The 23,407-nt window shown below is 36.7% G+C and overlaps 1 protein-coding gene across 3 annotated transcripts in view; it reads right to left on the bottom strand.

Moving 5' to 3' along the window:
• The window catches only part of btbd11a (BTB (POZ) domain containing 11a), a 115,691-nt gene that overhangs the window by 9,525 nt on the left and 82,759 nt on the right, over nt 1–23,407 (bottom strand). For 2 of the 3 annotated variants that reach the window (XM_052554948.1, XM_052554946.1), the window contains exons 3-9: nt 16,249–16,456; nt 11,974–12,126; nt 11,059–11,224; nt 9,423–9,512; nt 7,161–7,262; nt 6,421–6,514; nt 1,062–1,197 (exon numbers count right to left, since the gene is read on the bottom strand). In XM_052554948.1, the coding sequence (XP_052410908.1) occupies nt 1,062–1,197; nt 6,421–6,514; nt 7,161–7,262; nt 9,423–9,512; nt 11,059–11,224; nt 11,974–12,126; nt 16,249–16,436 (929 nt within the window). In that variant the 5' untranslated portion in view covers nt 16,437–16,456. The remainder of the gene's footprint in view (nt 1–1,061; nt 1,198–6,420; nt 6,515–7,160; nt 7,263–9,422; nt 9,513–11,058; nt 11,225–11,973; nt 12,127–16,248; nt 16,457–23,407) is intronic. The other variant, XM_052554947.1, reaches the window with a different exon arrangement.

Below are 23,407 nucleotides of genomic sequence, written 5' to 3'. Positions count from 1 at the left end.
TAAAATTATTAATAAAAATAAGTAAATAAATAAAATATAATAAAATAAAATAAGTGTGGAAAGAAGTGTTATTTAATGCCAATAAAAAAAATTATAATAATAAAACTAAATTTATAAAATAAATGAAGTATGAAAAAGTCTGTTATTTGTCAATCCAGTGTTTATACACAGAAAAATGTAAAAAGTGTGGAAATCTCCACTATCTCTTAAGAAGAGCTTGACTGAAGGCTGTTATTTTTTTAAGTGTCTTAATCTGACTGTTTCAACAAAGCCATTAGCCATGAGGATGACTTGCTTGCATCACTTATATAATCAGTGGAATTGATGAGAAAAGAGAGTTCTATGAAACATCTATGAAATACTTTGAGCGCTTCTTTGTTTATGACTTCCATTTATCAATGCGTTCCAACACGCTTTGCCGCATTTTCTCAGGATTGTTTGTCTTTGTAAACTCATACACCTTCCTAAAAGTAGCAGCGAACTGATCTAATATGCATAAACAACCAATCACTCCGGCATGCACCACTGCAAACATCTCTAAGACTTGAAAGCCAAAGACATCCCGTTTCTGGCTCAGACCTTGCTACGCATCCTATTCTGACGCCCTTTATAACGGATCGCCTTAATTCCGCAGAGGTGGGTGAGTTGGCCGTCAAACACGCTGGATTCTCATTCAGATGTATGCAGTGTGAATTTCAATGAGCTTCCATTATGCAGCTCTGGCCATAGGTGAGAGTGAATGAATGAGCACGCAGTCATCCATACTGTTCAACTGCAGTGCAGAGTGATGGGCTTGGAGTTATGGTAGTAAATTACACACGGTTTTGCGGCCAAATACACCAGCTCAGCTTTTATGCATGCCAATAATAACACATCAGGGGTTACAATCTGATATATTGACTTTCAGCAGTCAGAATGATGCAGAATGACATGGAAATAATGATATGTGGTGACAAATGGGTCAATGAGCTAATGAAAGCTGGGTTCCCTGTTGTGCTGGTGGTGAATGTGCTGTCAGTTTATTCACTTCATATACTGTCGAGTCATTGGGTGTATGTTACCTGTGTCCATGTGATGCTGCAAGGCTGTATGAGTTCATTTCACCCAGCGGGCCAGAGGAAATGCCATTACGGTAAGTTGTGCCAATCAAAGGGTCTGCTCCTCTTTCCAAAAGCAGACTGACCAGCTCAAAGTTGCCTGTTAAAATGCAAGACAATATATCTTAATTTCATTTGGTTGATGGTTTCATTCAAAGCAATGTAGTTAGAAACATTGCTGGCTACAACTAGTGGCATATGTAAGTAAAAAAAATAAAAAGAAAAGAATGAAAAAGGAAACGTAAAAGCAATGTAAAAATTAAAACTAAATAGAAAAATATAAAAAATTAAAAATTGGTATTAAACAGCTCATATAGCATATAAACCAGAGAATCAAACCCATGATGTTGATGTTGCTTGTTTTACCAGGAAAAAGTATTTATCAGTCAGAACGTCCCCAGATTGATTTGCTAATGTAAATTAGCAGTCTGTCCCGTACACATTCACATCAAGTAATGAGTGAAAAGTGTTTCTACATTAGAAGGAAAACCCGAATGCTGACAGTGGGGGTAATTGACCCAGCATACAGCAAATGGGGCGTAATCAATGAGGCCTGATGAGTTTTGGATCCGATGAGGCTCAAACAATCCCATCCACAGCCATTTCTTTTGGGTCACAGGGGAACAAAGTCATATGGTTAAACCTGTTTCTAGACATTTTGGGCTTGTGCTCCTTCATTCTCCTCCTCTGCAGGAGATGATACAATTTGTGTGCACCCCATCCGTTTTTATCACCATGAAGGTGTCCATTACCAGCTAACTGAAACCCAAATTACCCAAGTCTTCAAGAGTTTGTTGGCTAAGTGGGGCAGACAGGTAATTTTCGGCATTATGCTGGAATACTGTACACCCAGCAAATGCAAATGAATATCACTCAGGTCAATTCATATTCATAGGACTGCCACAGCCGGGATTATGAAATCTCATTTGGAACTAGTTTCCATACATCATTCCACCATGTGAACTTGTCACATTCACACTGTGGATGTTAAAAAAAAGAAAAGAAAAATAAAGCTGCTGTCGCTAAGGCTCATTAGCAAGTTTGCAAAGGGCCCTTGAGAGCGACGGAGCCCCATCATTCTCTGAATAATACTATTACAGTTCTGGAACCAGACTGGGGCACAAAAGTATAATGTCTTCAGTTTGTCAGGTACAGTCTGCAAGGACCATTTTACAGAAATTAGAGGCACAAAAGGAACAGAATGTAACCATTTAAAAATGGGGCCTGGATGTATCGTACAAAATCATCTAAAGCAAGTTAATCTAATGCACAAAAAATGTATTCGTTCACGATGTCGTCAAAGATTTGACTCACATGAAGTCTTTATAATGTTAATGGAAATGTCACTATAGGGCTGTACTCTCAAAAGTGCCTAATCTAACCCCTAAATAGTGCATATGTTGACCTTAAAGTACTTGGAAAATATTTTGAAAAGAGTTGTTTTGGACTGTGTTCACTTTCTCTGTATACACTAAAACAGTTGTATTTACTATTTAAGGTCCTAAAATGCACCCTTTAGTGGTGGATAAGGTACAAAGATGTACCTTAGAGGGTACTACAGCAAGTAAAGGTACAGTTTTTGCATTTCTTTACGCTGGAAGTCACAAAGATAATTTACAGTGGCTGTATAAAGTATTTGGACACTTAAGCCACAGCACAATGTCACTGCATTAGATATCAAACCATTAATATAAAGTGTCACATATATATATATATATATATATATATATATATATATATATATATATATATATATATATATATATATATATATATATATATATATATATATATATATATATATATATATATATATATATATATATATATATATATATATATATACTAGGGCTGTCAAATGATTACAATTTTTAATCAAATTAATCAGAATTTTCAGTAGATTAATCAGGATTAATCACTATTAGCAATTACACCTGAATCCTAATCATTTTTTTTCTGAAATGTATACCAAAAGATAAATAACAGGACACAGATACATAATTTTCATTTATTGATTCATCAATATGTGTTTCTTTTTTTCTGAATTTCAAAAGTTTAACATTTACTTAATCAAATTTACCTGAGCCCTATATCAAACCATGCCATTTAACTAAAGATAGTGTAAGGGTTTTAGGTGAACCTGTGGTTAAATATAGCCACATATCTATGACATTATGCATAGAGAAACTCGAAAGAATGAACTCAGAAACACAAACATGCGCCTTCTGCACTCTGGGCACTCTTGTTTTTGGGAGGCGTTCATTTGCTCTGCCACAATACTTTAGGATCGATATTTTCACGTTCTGAAGGCTTCAAGTGCCAGTAAAACCAAGTAAAAATGCATATACTTTTCCAAACAGCTGTAATTTTCGCTGCATTGCATGTATGCGTTCTGCGCATGCACAGTGTGAAACACAGGACGCTATAACAGGAAGAAGCTCCAGCGTATCAACTACCAAAGTCGTCTCTGTTTATCGAGCTTGGCATGAATGTATTTGAGAGTAACTGGGGTAAAACCTTAAGCTTCTTCGGTGTTTTCGTCGCGGCGCTCGCCGCTGTTTGTTACTATCTTGAGAATTCAGAGATCGACGAGACTTTCCTGACCTGAATAATTTGTCACACTGCGCATGCGTGAAATGCGTAAAAAAATTTGACGTAATTAACGACAAACAACTAATTAACGTCGTTAACGCGCTATTTTTGACAGCCCTAATATATACACATACATATATATACATATACATACATACATATATACATACATATATATGTATGTATGTATGTATATATGACTTGTAAGTTTCCTGGAACACAAATCGAGTACAATTTACCTTGATCTTCAAATTCCCCCCCAGCTCTTAATGCATCTTGTTTCCTTCTGGAGCATCAGTGAATGTTGGAATCGTTTTAAATAGTTGTGTTTGAGTGTCTCTATTGTCCTCAGTGTGAAAAGATGTACAGTATCTCAAAATCATACAGTCACTGCTGGAAAAGGTTCAAAAATGCAAGGATGATGGAAAACTGAATAATGTGCAGGACCTTAAAAAAATTTCTGAAGAACAGCTCTCAGTTTAAATGTTCAGAACAAACAAGGGACTCATGCACAGGGGCGGACTTTACCATTAGGCAAAGGTCGGCAATTGCCTTGGGCCCCGAGCTACCTAGGGGCCCCCAAAATGCCCCATTAACTTGCTTAAAGATTTTTATTTTTTTTTACTTCGTGCAAAATATATATTTCTAAAACTCCATTTGAAAAATGGCATCAAATCATTAGTGTCGCAGACAGGAGGGCCCCCCCCACCTCACTACATTGGACTATTCCATTATTTCACTTACTGCGCATCTGCGAAAGTGACAAGGCTGTAATGCGCCAAAAAACTGACGAAGAAGAAGTGATTGACAGTGATAGACATTGTGTACAGAGAGAGAGTGTTGACAGTAAAAATGAAGCGAAGCTACCCAAGCGGTGCTGAAAAAAGGAAGAAACAGGAGGAAAGCAAAAAGTTTTTAGGAAAATTGATGAGTAATGAGTACTAGCAGTCACTAGCCGCATTTCCACTGTCGGCCCAGTGCGAGCCAGGGCTTAAAAGAGGCCGTTTGTTTGCATGCTTTGTTATATATTCAAATTCAAAATCATCGATGTTTTAATTATAGAATTGATTTAATTTATCAGGACTCAAAATTAATCACACATAAATACACTTATTTCTATTTTATTTATTTATTTTTAACGCTTATGAAAATAGCCTGCTTATTCAGTCGAGTCTGTTTCTGTTTATTAGCCACAGTATAGCCGTCACATTTAGAATGAATGATAATATCTCTATTGTTATAAAAGCTCCCGAACAAAAAACATTATTAGGCTATATTCTTTTATGATAGGCAACGTGAGATAAACTCTCGAGACGAGGCTTGTGAAAGATAATATAAGTTACTTAATACACTATTGTGATAGAGAATAAGAAGCTGACGTCTGATTTCTTCAAGCGGTCTTATTTTACCATGTTTACTATGGTAACATGTTTAGCGTACATAGTCTTTTACATCGCTTATAAATATTTCTGCCTTGTTTAGTGATTATAATCCACATTGGACCAAGTTATTTCAAACACTTGCTGCTAACTAAGGGTGAGTTTTGAGCTCAACTTATTTTAAAACGTCTTTAATGCTGGTGTTAAAGCTGTTATCTCTCTGAAATGACCCGCGCTGACGCTCTCTAGACACGGAGAAACTCCGCCTTTGTTCATAACCCCTCCTCTAGCCCCAGCTGGCCCGCTTTGGCCCAAGGTTTTCGTCGGGCCAAAAAACCCTGGCCGTTGGCCCCGAGGAAGCCCCGGCGAGGCACGATCAAGGCAAGCCCCGGAAGTGACAGTGGAAACGCGACTGGCCCTGGCACGCACTAGCACGCCGGTCTTAGCTCGATAGTGGAAACACGGCTATTCTGACCAATTTGTTACACTTGAACTTGAAGATGACCAAGCACTCTGGCCAAAACATCTCACTGACAAAGAACGCTGCTTAATAGTGCAGAGAGGCCCTGTTCAGAGCAAGGATAGAATTTATCCTTTTTATTTTTCTTCTTTTTTTCTTACAGATACAACTCCAGATGTCTATACATCATTGCTGTGTGAAGACTGCTGAAGAGAAGTAACAAGTAGGGCTTTTTTTTTAAAATAAGGATTGACAAAAGGAGGGAAACAAGAGATGTAGAGGGCCCCATGTCTGTGTTTTCCTTGGGCCCCAAAATGTCTAAATCCGCCCCTGCTCATGCACAACCATCACAAAACAGAAAGACAGTCGTGGATCATCCAGGTAACCACACCAAGGGTTCCCAAACTTGGGGTTATTTGAATAATTCAGCATTTTTTTCTTGTGGACTAAATGTAAACATCTTTTATGTACAATATCTTACTCAGGACAGTACTAAATAAAAAACATGCATTTAGTATGATCTCTCTTATTTTTTCACAGATTCTGCAAGGGGTGCTCAAACTTTCGAGCCCCACTGTAAATGAAACATTTGTATTGTAGTCCACCTTAATCATATCAATAAAAAAAAAGTGTAAAGTACTGTTAGTGTAAAAATTAAGATAAAGAATTAAGACTTGAATCAAGAACTTGATGGGAACTGACTTTAAACAGTACATCCAATAAAATAACTCTGACTTATAACGGTCTTATTATTTAACTCTATGTTTGCATATACCACTTGATTTGACATTATGATATTTAATCAATTAAATGAGCAAATTTTCATTGTGTTTTCTGTGTCCGAACACATTTTGGGGTCCCTGTACTGTGTCGATGAGATGTTTCGTGGTACCTGCTGCAGACGCCAGCTGTAGAGGTGTCTCTGTGTAGTTCTCTGTGCCATCTTGTATCGCTCCCTCCACGCTTGCTCGGGCATCCAGCAGAAGCTGCTCAATAATGCGAGATTTACAATCATTATAAACACATTTCAGAGGATTTAACTTTAATATCACCAAGACATCTTGAAATATAAATGCTGTAATTGCATTAAATTAGCCTGCTCTTTTCATCATCTAGGCCACCTCCCACTAGCAAACATTTGTATGGTAATCTGGTCAGAATTTCTTTCACTCTTGATGCTTTAAGTGCACGGTTTTGGTCTGTTTGTCTGGTTCAAAAAAGAAAATTCTTTCCTACAGAAAGAAGGATCTCCTACTGTGGTGGATGTGTGCTTCTGGGAAATTAAGCATCCCAAGAAATATCACCTTGCCTTTCCATTTTCTTGGAGAAGCTAAATAAGTGGGCCTTAGTAGGTCAACGCATTCAACACTTCTAAGATTTATAGTCAAAGGAAGACTTTATTCCACTTATGGGGTAAGAATAGAGAGCACAGTCAATAAACTGGCCTCATTCTTCCTATTCCTATACCAATCTACGTCCTTCCAAGTTCATTTGAACCAGGGCAGCACCATTCGGCCCAAAACTAACATTAAACTGTCTCTTTGTTCTATTATTATTATGATGGTGTCATCATAATAATAACTGAGGAAAGTGCAGAGGTGGAAGGCATCAAATCATTGACAGCGGCACTACCTGCACGACAGGGACGTGTCCGTGTAACACGGCGAATGTGAGTGGAGTCCCCTGCCTGGTTTCAGGATAAACTGAGGGGTGCTTGTGTAGTGAGCTGGGCACCTGGGAATCATATAGGTCAAGTTCAGGGAGAGAAAAATTCAGCCATCATATACCAGCACACTGAGCTCCAATTGAGGAATCGCAGGAGTACGAGCAAGAAAAAAAGGGGAAGGAATGAGTGAATGAGTGAGCGGAAAGTTGGATAGATCTCCCGCCGTCTGGTTGTTTTGTTAATTCAAGCAAAGAGAAGAAGAAAGAGCCACTGCTTGTTTTGTTCTCCAAACCCATTCTTTCCATCCAGCCCACGTTAATCTAGAGTTTACTGGAGTTCGCTCTCTTCTGGTTTATCTCCTTTGGACAACTCCTACACGCCTTCATCGCTTTACTCAAAATCCTGACCACCGTTTTAGGATGTCGTTCATGGTTTTCACAGTGATAACGCGAAGACTGCAGGAAGAATCATTTGCAGCGAGTTCAAACGCTAGAGGTGTAAGTGAGAAGTGACTCATGTGCAAAGCACCAAAAAAGAAGGCTTGTCTGTGTCTGGCTTTAACGCTTACAGCTGTTCTGCATGCAAAACTCAGCTCTCCTGTAATCAGTGGTAAATTATGCAGGCATCTGTTCATGTCTAGGCAAACATGACCTTTTGGCACCCATTTAGTCAGGTTAAACAATTGTTTTCACAAGGAAACTGTATATCTGCCCACTTGTTGATGCTCTTCTTGTGCTTAAGGCAATTTGTAAAACAAGGTAATATCACTGCATATCCATTTGGTGCTTTGCCTAAGTCAACGACTCCGTATAAAAATGCCCTCTAAGGGTCAAACGGGAAATACGACAAAAGATTAAAGAGCACAAGATCACATCATGACATATACAGGAGTGAATTTCACTAAAACGGTCAAGAACATAAGGTATTAATATGGAATAATTAACCCTAGTAAAAAGGCTATATAATTAAAATACATTTATTTCATACATAGTTCAAATCTATTAACATATTTACTGACATATCAATTGAGACTATAACTTTATTTAGAATACTACTTGTGCACAATGCACATTTCTTAATATTAGGCCTAAAATGTGTTTTCATATCACTACTGATAAGGACTTCATGATCTTCGAATAATATTGGTCTTCAAATGCAAGATATTTAAAGTGCACCTAAAGTTTACTTGCAATAGTTCTTTTAGCACAATCAAATATACTTCAGTATGTTTTTAGTTGGACTTCCGCACAAAGTGCATGAAGTACAATATTAATTGTTCCAATTAAGCAGACTTTAAGTATACCAGTTTAGTATACTAAAAGTACAACTGCAGGGTATTTTTATTATTAAGTATATAAATATGTAAATGTATTTGTAGTATACTTAGTACAAAGTAAATGTAGTTCAAACACATTTTAGTATTTTATTTTTCTCTAGGGAAAGTACACAGTATTTATTCATTGCAGTGGTATGTTTTATGCTGCCTTTAATATATGCTGATTTTAATCATTTTCTCAATTACTATAATACAGTTAAAAATAAACTAAATTACAGTAATTAGAATCATCGCAAATAGTGAGAATTCTCATCCAGGCATGTTATGGCAATCAGAAAACATAATTAATTGTCATGAAAAAAGGCAAAAAAAAAAAATTTATAAAAAAAGAATAATTTAATGATAGTAAAAGACTTCATTATCTGTACGCAATATATTATTTAGTATGGTAAAATAAGACTTGGAAACATTCTTGATCAATTTTGGGAGATTCACCCCTAAGGCAAATACATGAAACATGTTACTTTAAATATAAATAAATGATTTTCCCACTAGCATGACTGAGTAAATGTTATTTTAGCCAGCTGAATCCATTTGTTATCATGTTTCATGTTTTCAACCACAGTGCTTCACAATCAGTGTATCTACTTTAGGCAATCAGTGCATCTTCCCACATTTTAGATAAATAGTCTTTAAAATACGCAATTAGTAAAAATGCATTCATTGCTGTGTAAATCAATCATTAAATATTCATGAGATCCATGAGAACCTAAGTAGACACACCGGCATACACGTACAACCACTATTTTATCCTACACAAGCTCATGCAAACAGCATCGGGAAGATGACAGGAAGATTAGTTAGTTATTTTCATAGAGACAGGTTAGTTAAATTAATAGAGACAGAGCAACAACATGCTACAAGACAGAAACTTCCACCATTAAATCCTGACCTCACTGTTGATGTCTGCTCCAGCGTCCAGCAGCATTTGCACCATGGCCTCGTCCCCACGGACGCACGCATACATGAGAGGGGTCATGCCCTAAAAAGCAACCAAAAACACTTATCACCTACAGTACATTTGCCATAGTATGAGCCCTGTTACTGCAGCTCTAGTTAAGGGCTATAGAGAAAAAACTCTGAAAATAACAGTTTCTTAAAACCCTAAAGTGATGGACTGAGTGGAACACTAATCTTTATGGATGGTGCTCAATTAATGCACTTTAAACAGAAAGCTATTTACTCTATAGGCCATCAAATCTACTTTAGTGAAACAAACATAAGCATCAGTGCATGAAAGCACAAAGTCAGCATTTAGCCGAGAGCGTTTAACATCTTTGGACAGCATAAACCAATAGTACCTTTTCAGAGTTATTTTTTGATTATAGTTTAATAAAGTAATAAGGCTCGTGTTCCTCTACGTCACTGTGCTTTAACCACAGGGAAAGGGGTTTATGCATTCTGCTTCATGTTGTGCCTATAAACTCTCTATAGACACTTTCCTCTATGACTAACTCAAGAGCGTGCAGTTCTGCAAACAGATTTCACCATGAAGAAGCAGATTCATTTGTCAGTTGAGACGTATTTTCCCTCAAGGCTCTTCTTGAAATAATGAGTACCATATTTGCCAGCGTGATTTCCGAGCAACTCTTTCAGAGTAAGACGCAGTTACTCTCAATGATTCCCAGCTGGACTCCAACAATTGACTTTGTCATCACATTCTCTGCGTTTGTCTGGTTTTGCCTGTATGTTAGTTTAATCCACTTTGTCATCGTCGGCACTTCGCCGTCATTTTTTGCATAAACTGTCTGCTGTATTCAAGACAGACTGTGACAATAACACGACCCCATCGCCGGATGCGGATGACACTATTTGATTCATAATACGGAGTGTCACGACTGCTATCACGTTAGATGCTTCCTACACAGATCGGCTCAGATTTAAAGCGATTTTCCTTATTTAAAGGTCATGCAACCCTTTATTTATTTTCTTAGCTTGTCCATGTGGGTCATTTTTCATCACACATATAATATTATAAGAAAGCCACTAGGGCATTTTTCTTCTTCAAATGAAATGCTGCAGAAATGTCATTGATGCTCAAGCATTTAATGGTTTGAGGCAGATACCATACAGAAGAAGGAGCAAACATATAAAAAGTCACAGTTTACATTGGCATTTACATCAGGGAGTAATCACAGTGCAAGTGCTGACTAATACTAATCAATGTGTAATTATTTCATGACAATTATTTTGTGGAGCTGCTCATAATTACACTCTGCAATTATGTTGTTGGTGTTGTAATTAATTATATTCAATTCAAAATGACTAACATGGCTACCATATTACAAAAGGTGGTGTACAAACAGAACAAAAAAAAAAACCACAACAACAAAAAAAAACTGTAGGATCTTTCATCAAAATGCCAGTTTGAAGGACAGCTAATTTTACAGTTAGAGATGTAGTGTTCCTAATCTAAAAACAAATCTACACAGTAAGGTAAAAATCTAGTGAAGAGAGGCCTGAATGTCACACAAATGTGGGATTATTTGAGGGTGTGTGCATGTGTGTGTAAATATATCAGTGCCCACCTGTTCACTCATACTGTTAATGCCATCTGGCCCGAGCAGGTTGACTGCTTGCTTGACCAGGTCAGTTCGTCCGCAGTTGAGCATCCGGAACCCCAGGTCCTGCAGGAATTTTGCTTCTGTGGATGCAGCATCCAGTTTCCGTGTGGCACAGAAGCAGTCGTCTGCTCTGTTAAAAAATAAAAGATAATATATTATAATATATAATAGAATATATAATATAAGCGCCATCTGAAATGTTCTTTTAAAATTAACATTTTTTTCAGGCTCATTTTAGATTCAAATTTCAGACAGCACTATTTTATTTGCACGTGTGTGTGTGTGTACACCTACATATAATTTATAATGTCATTTATATAAATTTGTAATTGACAGTACATTACATTCACATAGAACATCACATCATATAAATATCATATAAATATTTTAAAATATAAATACAAATTCTTTATATTACATGTTACATATGAATTATATACACATGAAAATTTATAAAATATTATAAATAAATAATACAACATAATCTTATTATAAAATAATATTAAATAAAAATAAATATAAAAAGAATAATAATTAGTATAGCCAGCTTTTACTTCTAAAGAAACCTTGACATGACATGTTGTTTGTTTGCCTTCACATCCTGCATCTGTGAAGGTAAAAGCATGAAAACAACTCCAGAAAATAACTATGAGCATGTAAAAAGCCATTAACACAGCACTTCAGAACCTATCACTAGGAAACTAAAGCCACATAGTACGTTAAAGACACTTAATTCATAAGGGATGCAGTATGAGTACATGTGTTTGTACCGTCCTTCAGCGAATGACTAACTGTTAATTAAGGCATTCTACGTGCATAGTGAGCATGCCGACTGTGTGTTTGTGCATATATGGAAGAGAGCTTGCATCCCAAACATACTTGAGCTGCCGCGGCTCACAGTCCACCCCAGGTAACAGCAGTCGGGCTGCCTGTCGTACATCGTCGCTGTCCACAGAGAAGCTTCGGCGGTGCTCTGTGTGCGCCAAGGCCACCCGGATCCACTCCATCAGTGGTGGCAACACCAGAAACGGCCTGCAGAGACAGGAGAGAGAAATATTTACCCCATCATTGACATTAAGTTATTGTTTTCATAATAGATTTTTGCCCACAAACTTCATTTCTAGCATTTAAGCACTAAGCCTTCAAATCAAAGGTTTTTAAGATCATAGGAAACTAATTCAGTCCAATGTATTCAATGTATTGTCTGTTAGCATGTCTGTTTTTTCTAACCACCATTGCGATTTCCAATGTTTGAATGGACACATCTGTTTGCGTGCAGCTTTAGGATGCTTTAGAGAAGTAATCACAAGCTCTCTGGTGGGATTACAGTTGCTACTAATTACCAGCGCTAAGATGCATCTAATTAGAGCGGCAGAACATTAAAGACCTGTTGCCATCCTGACAAGTTTTCAGTCAGAAAAATAAAGTTGGAGACTCCAGCTGCTCATTACCGAGAAAACGCTCTCATTACAGATAAACAGATGAATCTGAATGCGAAAATATCGTTAAACAGCTGCAAAAGTACTTCTATTTCAATGTGCAAACCACCAGTTTTACATATATAAGTTTCACAATTATTCTTTACAGGGCAGAGGTCGAGGAATATGAGGACGTTGACTCAACTGCAGTGAGTCACGATGACTATGACCATGAAAGTCTTTGTTTGTTGAATAGTTTGCTTCAAGCATTTCCGATCAGCATATCCAGCATTATTGCACTGAAGTTTAACCGAGTTTAGAGTCTTTGCAGGGTTGTTGTGGATCAACGTGCTAATAATGCCAACAGCTAAATATGGCAATATGAGAAACATACACAGTTGTGTGAAATGCCCTCAGTATATGACTTTCAAGTTTGAAAACAAACCAACAATGACTTCACAGCTTTGTCCGCCTACACTTGTTTTTGTGTCAAAACTTGTTGCACATACTGTACCCCTCTGTGTGAAAAAGCATGCAGTGTGTGGGACAAAGCATGTATTGGTAATTTCCAAAAAAAAAAAAAAAAAAAACACTTTTGAGTTGTTAGTGCACACACTTGTATGTAAATAAAAATGAGCAGGCATTTGACCCTAGAAATATGCCTTTACAAAGTCTGTTGAAGGGAATAAAGCCGTCAAGCTTCATCTTGAGCCCTCCATCTCCATCTAATTGTGCTTCCTGTGATCTGCGTCTAACAGCTAGTTTTGCACAATCCACATTCTTCCTCCCCGGACACCTACCCGCCGCAAGAAGGCCTGCCAGGAATCTGAGCTCCGCCAAAACAAACCGCAAACCCTGCTCTGTTTCTCTTCTGCCTGAATAATGTGCTTCTCTGCTCCCCTCCCTTCGAAGAAATGTTTGGAGGAAAAGGACGTGGTTCTCATTCCAGTCTGGAGTTTGAAAGTGAAGCCACATCTGGCCTGAAAATGGAGACGGTTTTTTGTTGCACTGTAGATTTCGACTTAGTACTGACCAGAGGAAGGGAGTTGCCCTATCAAGGGTCTCCTGAAGAATGTTAAAGTCTTCATAAACATTTTGCTGAGATAAATTCCATTGATCTAAGGAAATAATTAGCCTGTCATGCTACTCTGAACTAAGGAGAAATACAATAAAAAGATCACCTCAATCATCTCAGCAGATGTCCCACATTACAAAAACAAACCAGACCAGAAAGAAAAAACCCAATGAATGATAATATTTGTGAATATACCTTTATAGTTATTATATTATACAAACACACTATTTAATAGTAGTTTTATGATATGTACATGATAGAAAATGTATTATATCTAATATATTTTATTAAATATTATGTTACTTTATTAGAATTAAAGATATTATTTGTCAAGAAGTTACTAAAAGATAATTCATTCATACATACAAAAAAAATCATAATATTCATAATGGTTTTACATATTTTTATTATTATATAACAATAACATTTAATATTGCATATTATTATAACAAATTCTAATTGTAGTTACATTTTACATTTATTAATTGTAAACATTTTTTTATTATTTTCACATTTATCCATTAGTTTCTAATAATACAGTTACAATACAGTCAAAAAGCTATTTATATTTATTAAATATTCATAAAGTTCAAATCAATATTAATTTAGTTATTTAGTATCATATATATATATATATATATATATATATATATATATATATATATATATATATATATATATATATATATATATATAAATGATACTAAAGAACTAAAATAATAAACTAAATATTAATCTTAAAATTTTTTTAAATGTAAATTATTGATAATCTAAAAATTTAATATTTCTACCACCCAAACTCTTGGTTTGAATGATTCCTGCTTTATAATAATAATAATAATAATAATAATAATAAACTGTCTTTAAGATCTAGGAAAATAGTTTTTAGGAAATTTCATGTTAGAAACTATGCAGTACAGTGTGTGGACCAAAACAGGCTAAAAATGACACAAGTGTTGATAAGTGTTCACGTGCCCCTGGCGTATTTTCCCTCTACAGCAGGAAAGTTAAAGGGTTGATGAAATGTCACTGAGCACATCAACAAAAGTCCACTCGACTGAATTCTGAAATCTGAAGCCACCACCCTGAACCTCTCCAGATGCTCCTTCACTCTGATCTCTTGTTTTCTTTCTCCATCTCTATTCATTACCCCTCATTTTTATTCCTCTCCTCACCTACCATCTATTTTTTTCTGTCATTCTCTTTCACTCTCTTTCTTTCTCTACTCTCTCATTCTTGTGTGAGAGGCCACGAAAAAAGGAATAAAATGAAGCAGACAGTCTGTCCCTGGGGAAGAAGGCAGCTTGCTCATGCACCTATTCTGTCAAGCATTGCATGGGCGTCCCACAGGGTCCTTGGATGGGGGCTTTTTATCACACCTGAGTGATGTGGGACAGCCTGGGACGAGTTGTCCAGATGGATATATCAATGTGGAGTGAATGCTGAACATAACTCTACAGCAATCCATTAATGCTCTCTTCCAACAGGAGTCAAGAGTTCTACTGTATCTTCATTGTGCTGCGACACAGCACAAGGGAATTTAAGATTACGTCTAGATCACGTTCTCCTTGGCATCCATGTGCACTTATAGTGTAAATGCAGTCTAAAGCAACCCCCACGGTGATTGAAAAACCCTTGGGAATAAATTGACATGCAGAGAAAGGATGCATGCAAAAAACAACAGTGCACTAGATGTCATCTGAAGAAAATGTCGCCACCATCATGTATCGGGTCACTGGATGCTGTATAACACTGCCAAGGTGTTCTATGTGAGGGTTTCTTGTTGCTATGCAGTTTTTGAGTGGCTGCAAAAGCCTCTATGATATTCTGACTCTGGTCGTCAGACAAGGGAAGGGTCCATACCTGAGGAAAAACCATGGGATTTTTCTGATGTTTATTCATCTGCCAGGTGAAAAGAGTTGACTTTTTTCCTCCTTTGCTCTGTATTGTATCTTATGGCTAATATTAATTAGTAAAAAAATATATAGTTTCCACATGGTCAATACAAGTAAATAGAGATTTACTTGAATTTTTTTTATTTATATTGTACATAATTTCTAGTATCATTTGTATCAAATAATAAAATGAAACACAAATATCATCATGTAAAATAAATGCTAATTAAATGTATTTATAACATTTGTTCCAGTGAATTTTGAGTAAATATGTAAAATAAAAATCTAATATATATATATATATATATATATATATATATATATATATATATATATATATATATATATATATATATATATATATATATATATATATATCTTTTTTTTAATTACAAATTATTTATTTATCATTAAATTCCAAAGAAATATACACACACACACATACATACAAACACACACATACACACGCATGCACGCACACGCACACACGCGCGCACACACACACACACACACACACACAAACATATATATATATATATATAAATGAAAAATGTGCATTACCTGTTTACAAAGCTATAGCCTGAATTGTCAAGGAGGGCATGGTTATGATCAAAATAACATCCAATTTTCCTACTTGGATATTGTTAGTAATAATATTAGATTTATGTATCTACACGAACCCTCTGTAACGTCCTGTGCTGCCTTAATTAACCGCATTATTGTTACGTAGCAACTTTCATGCTTCTCATACATTCATGCTTCTTACCTCTCAGTGTGCAGGGTGATCTTGGAGGGCTCAACATTAGGGTTTTCCCACTCCATTTGAGGACAGTGCATGAAGTAGCAGAGTGTGTAGAGAGCCTCTGGTTCCCAGTGCACAGTGCCGGTGCGGTTCTGGTGTACAGGCGTCCCATTGCTGGGGTTCTTGATGTGCAGAGGCTGAAGGTGATGCATGGCACGGGACACCAGGTCACCTACAGGGGGCAGTATAGACATGCGGTTGAATGTATGAGAATGTACTTTCTTAAAGACCCCCCTTGAGACTGTGGCTTTGCATCAAATAAAGCTTTTACACTTTTACACTTAGTCTTTGACATAAAACTAGAGGCCTCATACATCACTGCATGCACAAAGAGACACAGACAGTGGCAGATTTGACAGCTAGACATTCATTACAGCAGGAAATGACAGCTACAGGATAACAACCTTTTCCCTTTCTCACCGAAATCTGGTACAGGGGATACAGAAGATATTGCTCATCTTATGAAAGGAAACTTGTCAACATGTCACAATATTTCTATTAAACCTTAAACTGACAAAAGCTTAAATTTCTACAAAAACAACAGAAGAATCTGAAAAGACGCAGCTCTTCTCTGAATTCAGCTCATCTAAACTCTGTAACAGACACTCAAGAAGTTTAAAGTGACTAAAAGTGCTCGAAAAGGCTCTAATCCAGCAGAAGTTTAGCATTTAGCATTTAAATCATTATTCATAAAAATTTTCCCATACATTTTGGATACATACAAATAATAAATAAATAATAACAATACACCTGACCTGGTAGACAGAAACATGGAATGTGTTAACATCTATACATGCACACACACACAAACATATACTGTATACACACACACACACACACACACACAATTTTTTTATATAAACACACATACACAGAATATTATAAACAAATAAAAAGTAAGAAATGTAACTACAATAAACATGATTAAAAAAAACAAATACGACAAGAAACAAAAGTTATAACAAAATGATGTGCACCTACTGTGCATATGGCAGAAGTCTGTGTTTCTACATGTGAATACTGGTATGTATATAAACTTTGTTTAAAATATATACTTGTATAATAAGACCTATTTTATATTTTATATTCACACACACATACACTAATTGTTAACTTCACTGATAAAACGATTAGCTTGGATGAATCACTGAGTCTTCTTCGCAAAACAAAGGAAAATTTAATTGGTTCTTTCCGAAATCTCAGCGGTTAGAACAACATCACACACGGACACACACACTGCAAATAGTGAGAATGTGCGCAGAAGGAAGTCTGTACACTCCGTTTGAAACCTTAATTTGTTAACTTGTGTCTGTGTGTGTGCTGCTTTCTTAATTTTATTGGATGAAGCAGTAAGGCAGCAGCTGGTGAATATCACTCGCCATCAGACAAACACAAACATTCCATTTCGCCCCTCTCTTAAGTGTGCGCACACACACACACACACACACACACACTCCTCCTTACACACAGCTACACTGACGGTGCTACTATAATGGCCTTGTGAATTATCCAAAGGAAAGCCTTATCAAGAGCAAATCTACTCTCCAAGTACACTTTTTATAGAAAAGAGCTGGCTTAAAGAAGGCAATCAGAAACAGGTTCCTAATAGTCCCTAAGAGCTTTTTTTTTAAAGAATTTAAATGTTTGAAAGCAGAGTTTGCGGTTAATATGCCTTACATAATATAGGCTATATATATTTATTTTTTAGTAAGATGCAACTGCTTAAAAGTGATGATCAGCAGGCATGTTCGACTGCTCATGAACAGAAGCACACATTTCTTCACCTGTCCAGATGGTCTGAAACACGTCTTTCAAGCTCTGCCAAGCACCATTCATCTGAAGCTAGCCTTCGCTTGATTGTACCGGTGTGTGTGTGTGTGTGTGTGTGTGAGGCATGAGAGAAGTGGCAGCAACTATACAGCTGAGCTGCTGTTGTTATTCAGTAACGATCTGTGCAAAAAGGGAACAACTTTCTCAGCAGAATGCAAAAGGATTTGATTCCAGTGTGACCACTGTCCACCCTGGGAGTTACTGTTAACATTGTACATTTTGCCTGAACCAGTTTCTATTTTGGCTTTTGCTGCTTTTAGGTGAAATTTTACTGACTTAGAGCTGAGAGACGAAATAAGAGACGAAAACAGCCAAGACAAAATTGAAATCTTTAAAAAAAAATACTACATCATTGTGTTGACCTAATAAAAAGTAACTGATTATGTTACATCAACACACTTGATGGCAAATAACATGTTAGATGTTCAACAGGGGGTCTGCTGTTTGAAAGCAATAAATAAAAATGATTGGACCCCATCGGCCCGTGCTCCTCAAATACTCATTGCTTGGCTCAGCTGAAATGTGACCTGTGAATCACCTCTGGAGCTCACGGGTGTGTGAGGAGCACAGCTGCAGGCCAGAGGAGTGGAAAGACCTCTGCATAGCACTCATACTCACCACTGCTGAGCCTTACAGCCACTGACCTTTCTGAAGCACAAAACATACGGCATCAGCAGAAAATATGACTGCTCTGTCAAAATATTAAGAATCAGTTAACCAGTGTCGCTTCCATCATGATTAAATCTAATCATCAGAGCTGCACTGACCAACATAATAGAGAGGAAAAGGATAAAGACATCCCTCAGATTCAATTCTTCTCTCTTGTATACCATCTACATGTTTTATAATTAGTGTACTGTTGGTTAGCAAATAATAAAATAAAATCTAAATGAAAACCGTTATCTGAACTAATTTAACTGGAAAAACTGAAAAGACATGTTATTGACTCCAAAATGAATTAAAACAAAATTGGCCACAAATTAATTTAAGGTTTAGGGTAAAAAAAAAATAATAATATTGTAATTGCCTTCATTAAACATGCAAATGTGAAAATTGTCTCTCTCATACGTTAGAATCAGTGTAATTATGGTTGACAACAAGCTAAAATTGAAACTAAAGGGAAAACACTTTTGTTATTTGAAATAAAAATAAATAAATTTTCTTAATGTAAACTAAAATATATTTGTTAAATATATATATATATTTGTTAAATGGAAACTACATGTTTTTATTTAAATTTATTAATTAATACATTTTAAATAATGACATTAAAATAATTTTAAATACAATATCATTGTACACTACACTGACAGCAAAAGAATAAACTAAAATAAAAACAAAAACACTAGAAAACACTAAAACTAACAATTGTGAGAACTAAAACAAACTGAAAAACAAAAAACTTTGGCAAGCTAGCAATGTCTTGGCAACCGCCCACAAAATTGTAGTTTTGCACAGGCAAGTACCACTCAAAATGTCTTTATAAAACTTAAAAATCTAGTTGACACTATTATAATAGACACACAACAGGCTGCAAAACACCTGCTGATAAATGGCAAATATGGCCCACATATCCAGGTTAGTTAGACACCTCATCCTCCTGGAAGGTACATTCTCTTCACCACAATACAACAGAGACTCACATTTTTTCCACCCCAAGCCTTTAGGCTGTGATTCAGCTTTGAAATTGCTCCAATTATAGATCCACAAATTCTCCTTTACTTCCATCTTGGCTTGTTACAGAGAAACAGGCAGCCTAAATGATAGATCCTCTACATGGCCTTCTCTAGTCTGTAGTTTGGAGGGTGTCAGAAGAGGGGAGAGAGCGGAGGCATTCTCACATCTTTATACTCTGCGGTAATTATTCTCCGGTCGTTCCCAAAAGGCCTCTCAGGCACACCTGCATTAATCATGAAGAATGACTCGAAGGAACTCCCTCTCTCTCCTCCCTTCAGCAGATGCTGGAGTAGGAGATGTAATTATGAGGAACGGATCACGCCCCCGTCGAATGTGATGCCGAAGAGATGTCCCGCGAGCCCCTCCACTCTGCCAAGTGCCATGCTGAGGCATAATACTCAACTTTGTTATTTCTTGCTGTATAGTTTTGCATAATGTTGAAAGAGGGAATCTTTAAAGGTAAGTGAAGATGGGGGCAGCTGTGGCCTAATGGTTATAGAGCTGGACTAGTTACCAGAAGGTTGCCGGTTCGAGTCTCGGTGCTAGCAGGAGTTGTAAGTGAGAGGGAGTTAATGAATAGTGAGCGCTCTCTTACACCCTCAATACTCATGGCTGAAATGCCCTTGAGCAAGGCACTGAACCCCCGGTTGTTCCCCGGGTGCTGGATATATAGCTGCCCACTGCTCCAGGTGTGTGTTCATTTCTCACTGCTGTGTGTGTGTGTGTGTGTGTGTGTGTGCACTTGGATGGGTTAAATGCAGAGCACCAATTCCGAGTATGGGTAATCATACTTGGCAAATGTCACGACTGCCACTTTTCTACTACCTCTTCTCTAGCCCAGGTTTCTTAGAGAAGAAAATCCTTAATAAAAAATCTGTAATAATTTACACGGAATCAAAATTAAACGCATTTATAATGCAATATGTGCAACTTTCAGTTTATGGCTGATGTCACCAGCCACCGTGTTTCATGATCGAATCAATTTCTGACAGATATTATGAACTCCTTGCTTATATTTCTGAACATCCTTTTTGAATATGGAAGTGTGCCACATTTTGGATGTGAAATAGGTTGCGAATGTGTTATTTTATGTTAACTTAAACACATTATCTTTCACTACGGACAAGAAACCATCAGTGAAAGTGACCTTCAATTATTAGAATTTTTTGTAGGACGCAATCTAATAATGATGAAGCACAACCTGAAGCTTCAAAGAGATGGCAAAGGACAAAGTCAAAGCTGAAAGACTGAATGCGTCCCCTTCTTTTCTCTCCTGCCCTTTCAATGTCAAAGAAACACAGCCCCTTTGAAGTTTATTTCAGAAGTGTGCACTGATGGCATTTACAGAGCCAGGCAATCTCTTCAACCTTACTGTGTCACTTTACAGACAACTCGCCAAGGCCTCATACAGACAGGAGAGGTTTTTTCTTCTCTAGAGTGTTTAAAGAATTAAAATAAGTATGCTTTTATTGATTTTACATGTCCTACACACAAATGATTTACTGAAAATTGAGCTAGTGAAATAATGAATCATTCATTTTTGACCTGGTTCACAACTCGAACTGAACGATTTGTTCATTAATCTTGGTTCAACTCACAGACTAAGTGATTCATACTCATATAGACTCTTATAGAGTATTTTTTGGACCTTTGCAGCAGCTGTAGTCCTGATAAAAAAAGTCAATGTAATAGTGTTGTTATCGGTAACTAAAACAGAATTCATATTTGGGGTGACTTATAAGTGAAGAAATTAACCAAGGAACCAGGGATTTTTAATCAGATTTCTCTCTGTTTTCAGTCTAATTTGTTTTTGTTTATCGGTAAAAATGCTGTCTCTCACCATCAGTGATTCTGATTTTGACTCAAGGTCAAAGCTAGCAATGGTTTGCCCATCAGCGAGGCAATCTGTAAGAGATCAAGGCCGGTGAATCACTGGTTATGCCTGACTAGTCAGCAAATGTGTCACTGAAATAGGTACCTTCATTTAAAAGTCACACACATACACAAACAAAATTATGCAGTGTGTTTGCGCATGCATATGTTCTCTGGAGACTGTCATACTGAATCCTCCAGAGAATGATGATTGCCTCATCCACCTTGTGTGGCTGTGTGGACCGGATTTATAAAGGCAAACCATCACTGCAGGCCATGATTCATCTAGCTGAGGACTTGACACCATTAACAATGCCGACTAACAATATCCATCACCCAGAGGCCAGAAGCACAGAGTGTCTCATCTATGGGTACATTTCCAACATGACATCCATTACAAATAACCACCTCTGGGAAGCCATAACTACACCCTCTTAGTGCAGTTACTATATACTAATGACACTCAGAAAACGGTTCAAGTCTTTAATTTAATTTGATAAACCGTTTGTGTCATTCTTTTTGTATGTGCACAGGGAAAATGTAACTATGAGTGCAATATTGTACAACAATTCAATAAACAAAAGTTCATATTAAGTAAATGAGAGTTTAAACAGATTATAGCCAGTTACTTTGTGCAGTTTAGCTCCACCAACGGAAATATTTCAGAACAAAGTTAAAGGCCCATTGTTTATTCTTAAAGAATTGTTTTGTGTCTGAATAAAAGCTTTTGACTGAATTAAGTAAATGGTTCAATTACTAATTTATAAAAATGGTCATTTGTTTCCGTTCCTGAATGAATCAGCACTCTTGAATGAATCAGTTGACTGAATAAATCAGTGACTCACTGATAAATGAAGTCACCACCTGTCGCCAACTACTGGCAAATCAATGCAACTTTCAGAAAGAGTCACTAAAAAATCCCAACCACAAATACACAGACTGATAGACTGTTTGAAAGGAACACACACAGAAAAACAGAGTGATACAAACAGTAAAAAAATACCAGTTGCACTGTATATTCAATTCCTTAATAAATCACATATATTACCACAGGCATGCAAAACACAGTAACCATAGAGTATAACACTAAACTTGGGATTCAAGTCAATTTATTTATCCCGAAGCAACCCTAAACCCTGATTCCAGCAGCCAGGGGTTGCTTTCTAAGCTTTTCTCATGTTTTATGCATGTGTATGATGGTACCTCTACAGGGAAACCTTTGCAGTGTAGGATTAGTGAGTAGCAGTCTGGCTTACCTTTATGCCCCCAAATCTCATTTTATGATGAAATATGTTGAGATGTCGGATATAAGACAACTCATCTCATAAAACTGATCTCTGGGGGTGACATGGGGAATATAATGCAAGATGTGCATTCAGCTGCGCTCTCAAATGCTGGGAAATGAGACTGAAGAAGTAAGATGATCTGGGTCTGAGGATGCTTAATAGCAAAGTTCATACAATAAACCTTTAAGACACTCAGGAGAGTCCTTCATTTAAACACTGTTCTTAAATGCTAAAATGAAGTGATATCTCTTTTACATAATGGTTCTAAACATTCAAAATTACAAAATATCGTCTTTTGTGGTCCACAGAAATAATTAAGTCATATGGAACATGATGGTGAGTCAATCATTTTTGGGTGAACTATATGCCTTAACAGTTAACCTAAAAAAGAAAATTTGCTGGAAATTTACTCTGCAGTGAATGGGTGCCATCAGAATGAGAGTCCAAACATCTCATCA

Source organism: Carassius gibelio, chromosome B4 (assembly GCF_023724105.1).
Source record: "Carassius gibelio isolate Cgi1373 ecotype wild population from Czech Republic chromosome B4, carGib1.2-hapl.c, whole genome shotgun sequence".
NCBI lineage: Eukaryota > Metazoa > Chordata > Actinopteri > Cypriniformes > Cyprinidae > Carassius > Carassius gibelio.
The sequence above is the reverse complement of the archived record's forward strand: the minus strand, read 5'-3'. Positions and strand labels throughout refer to the sequence as shown.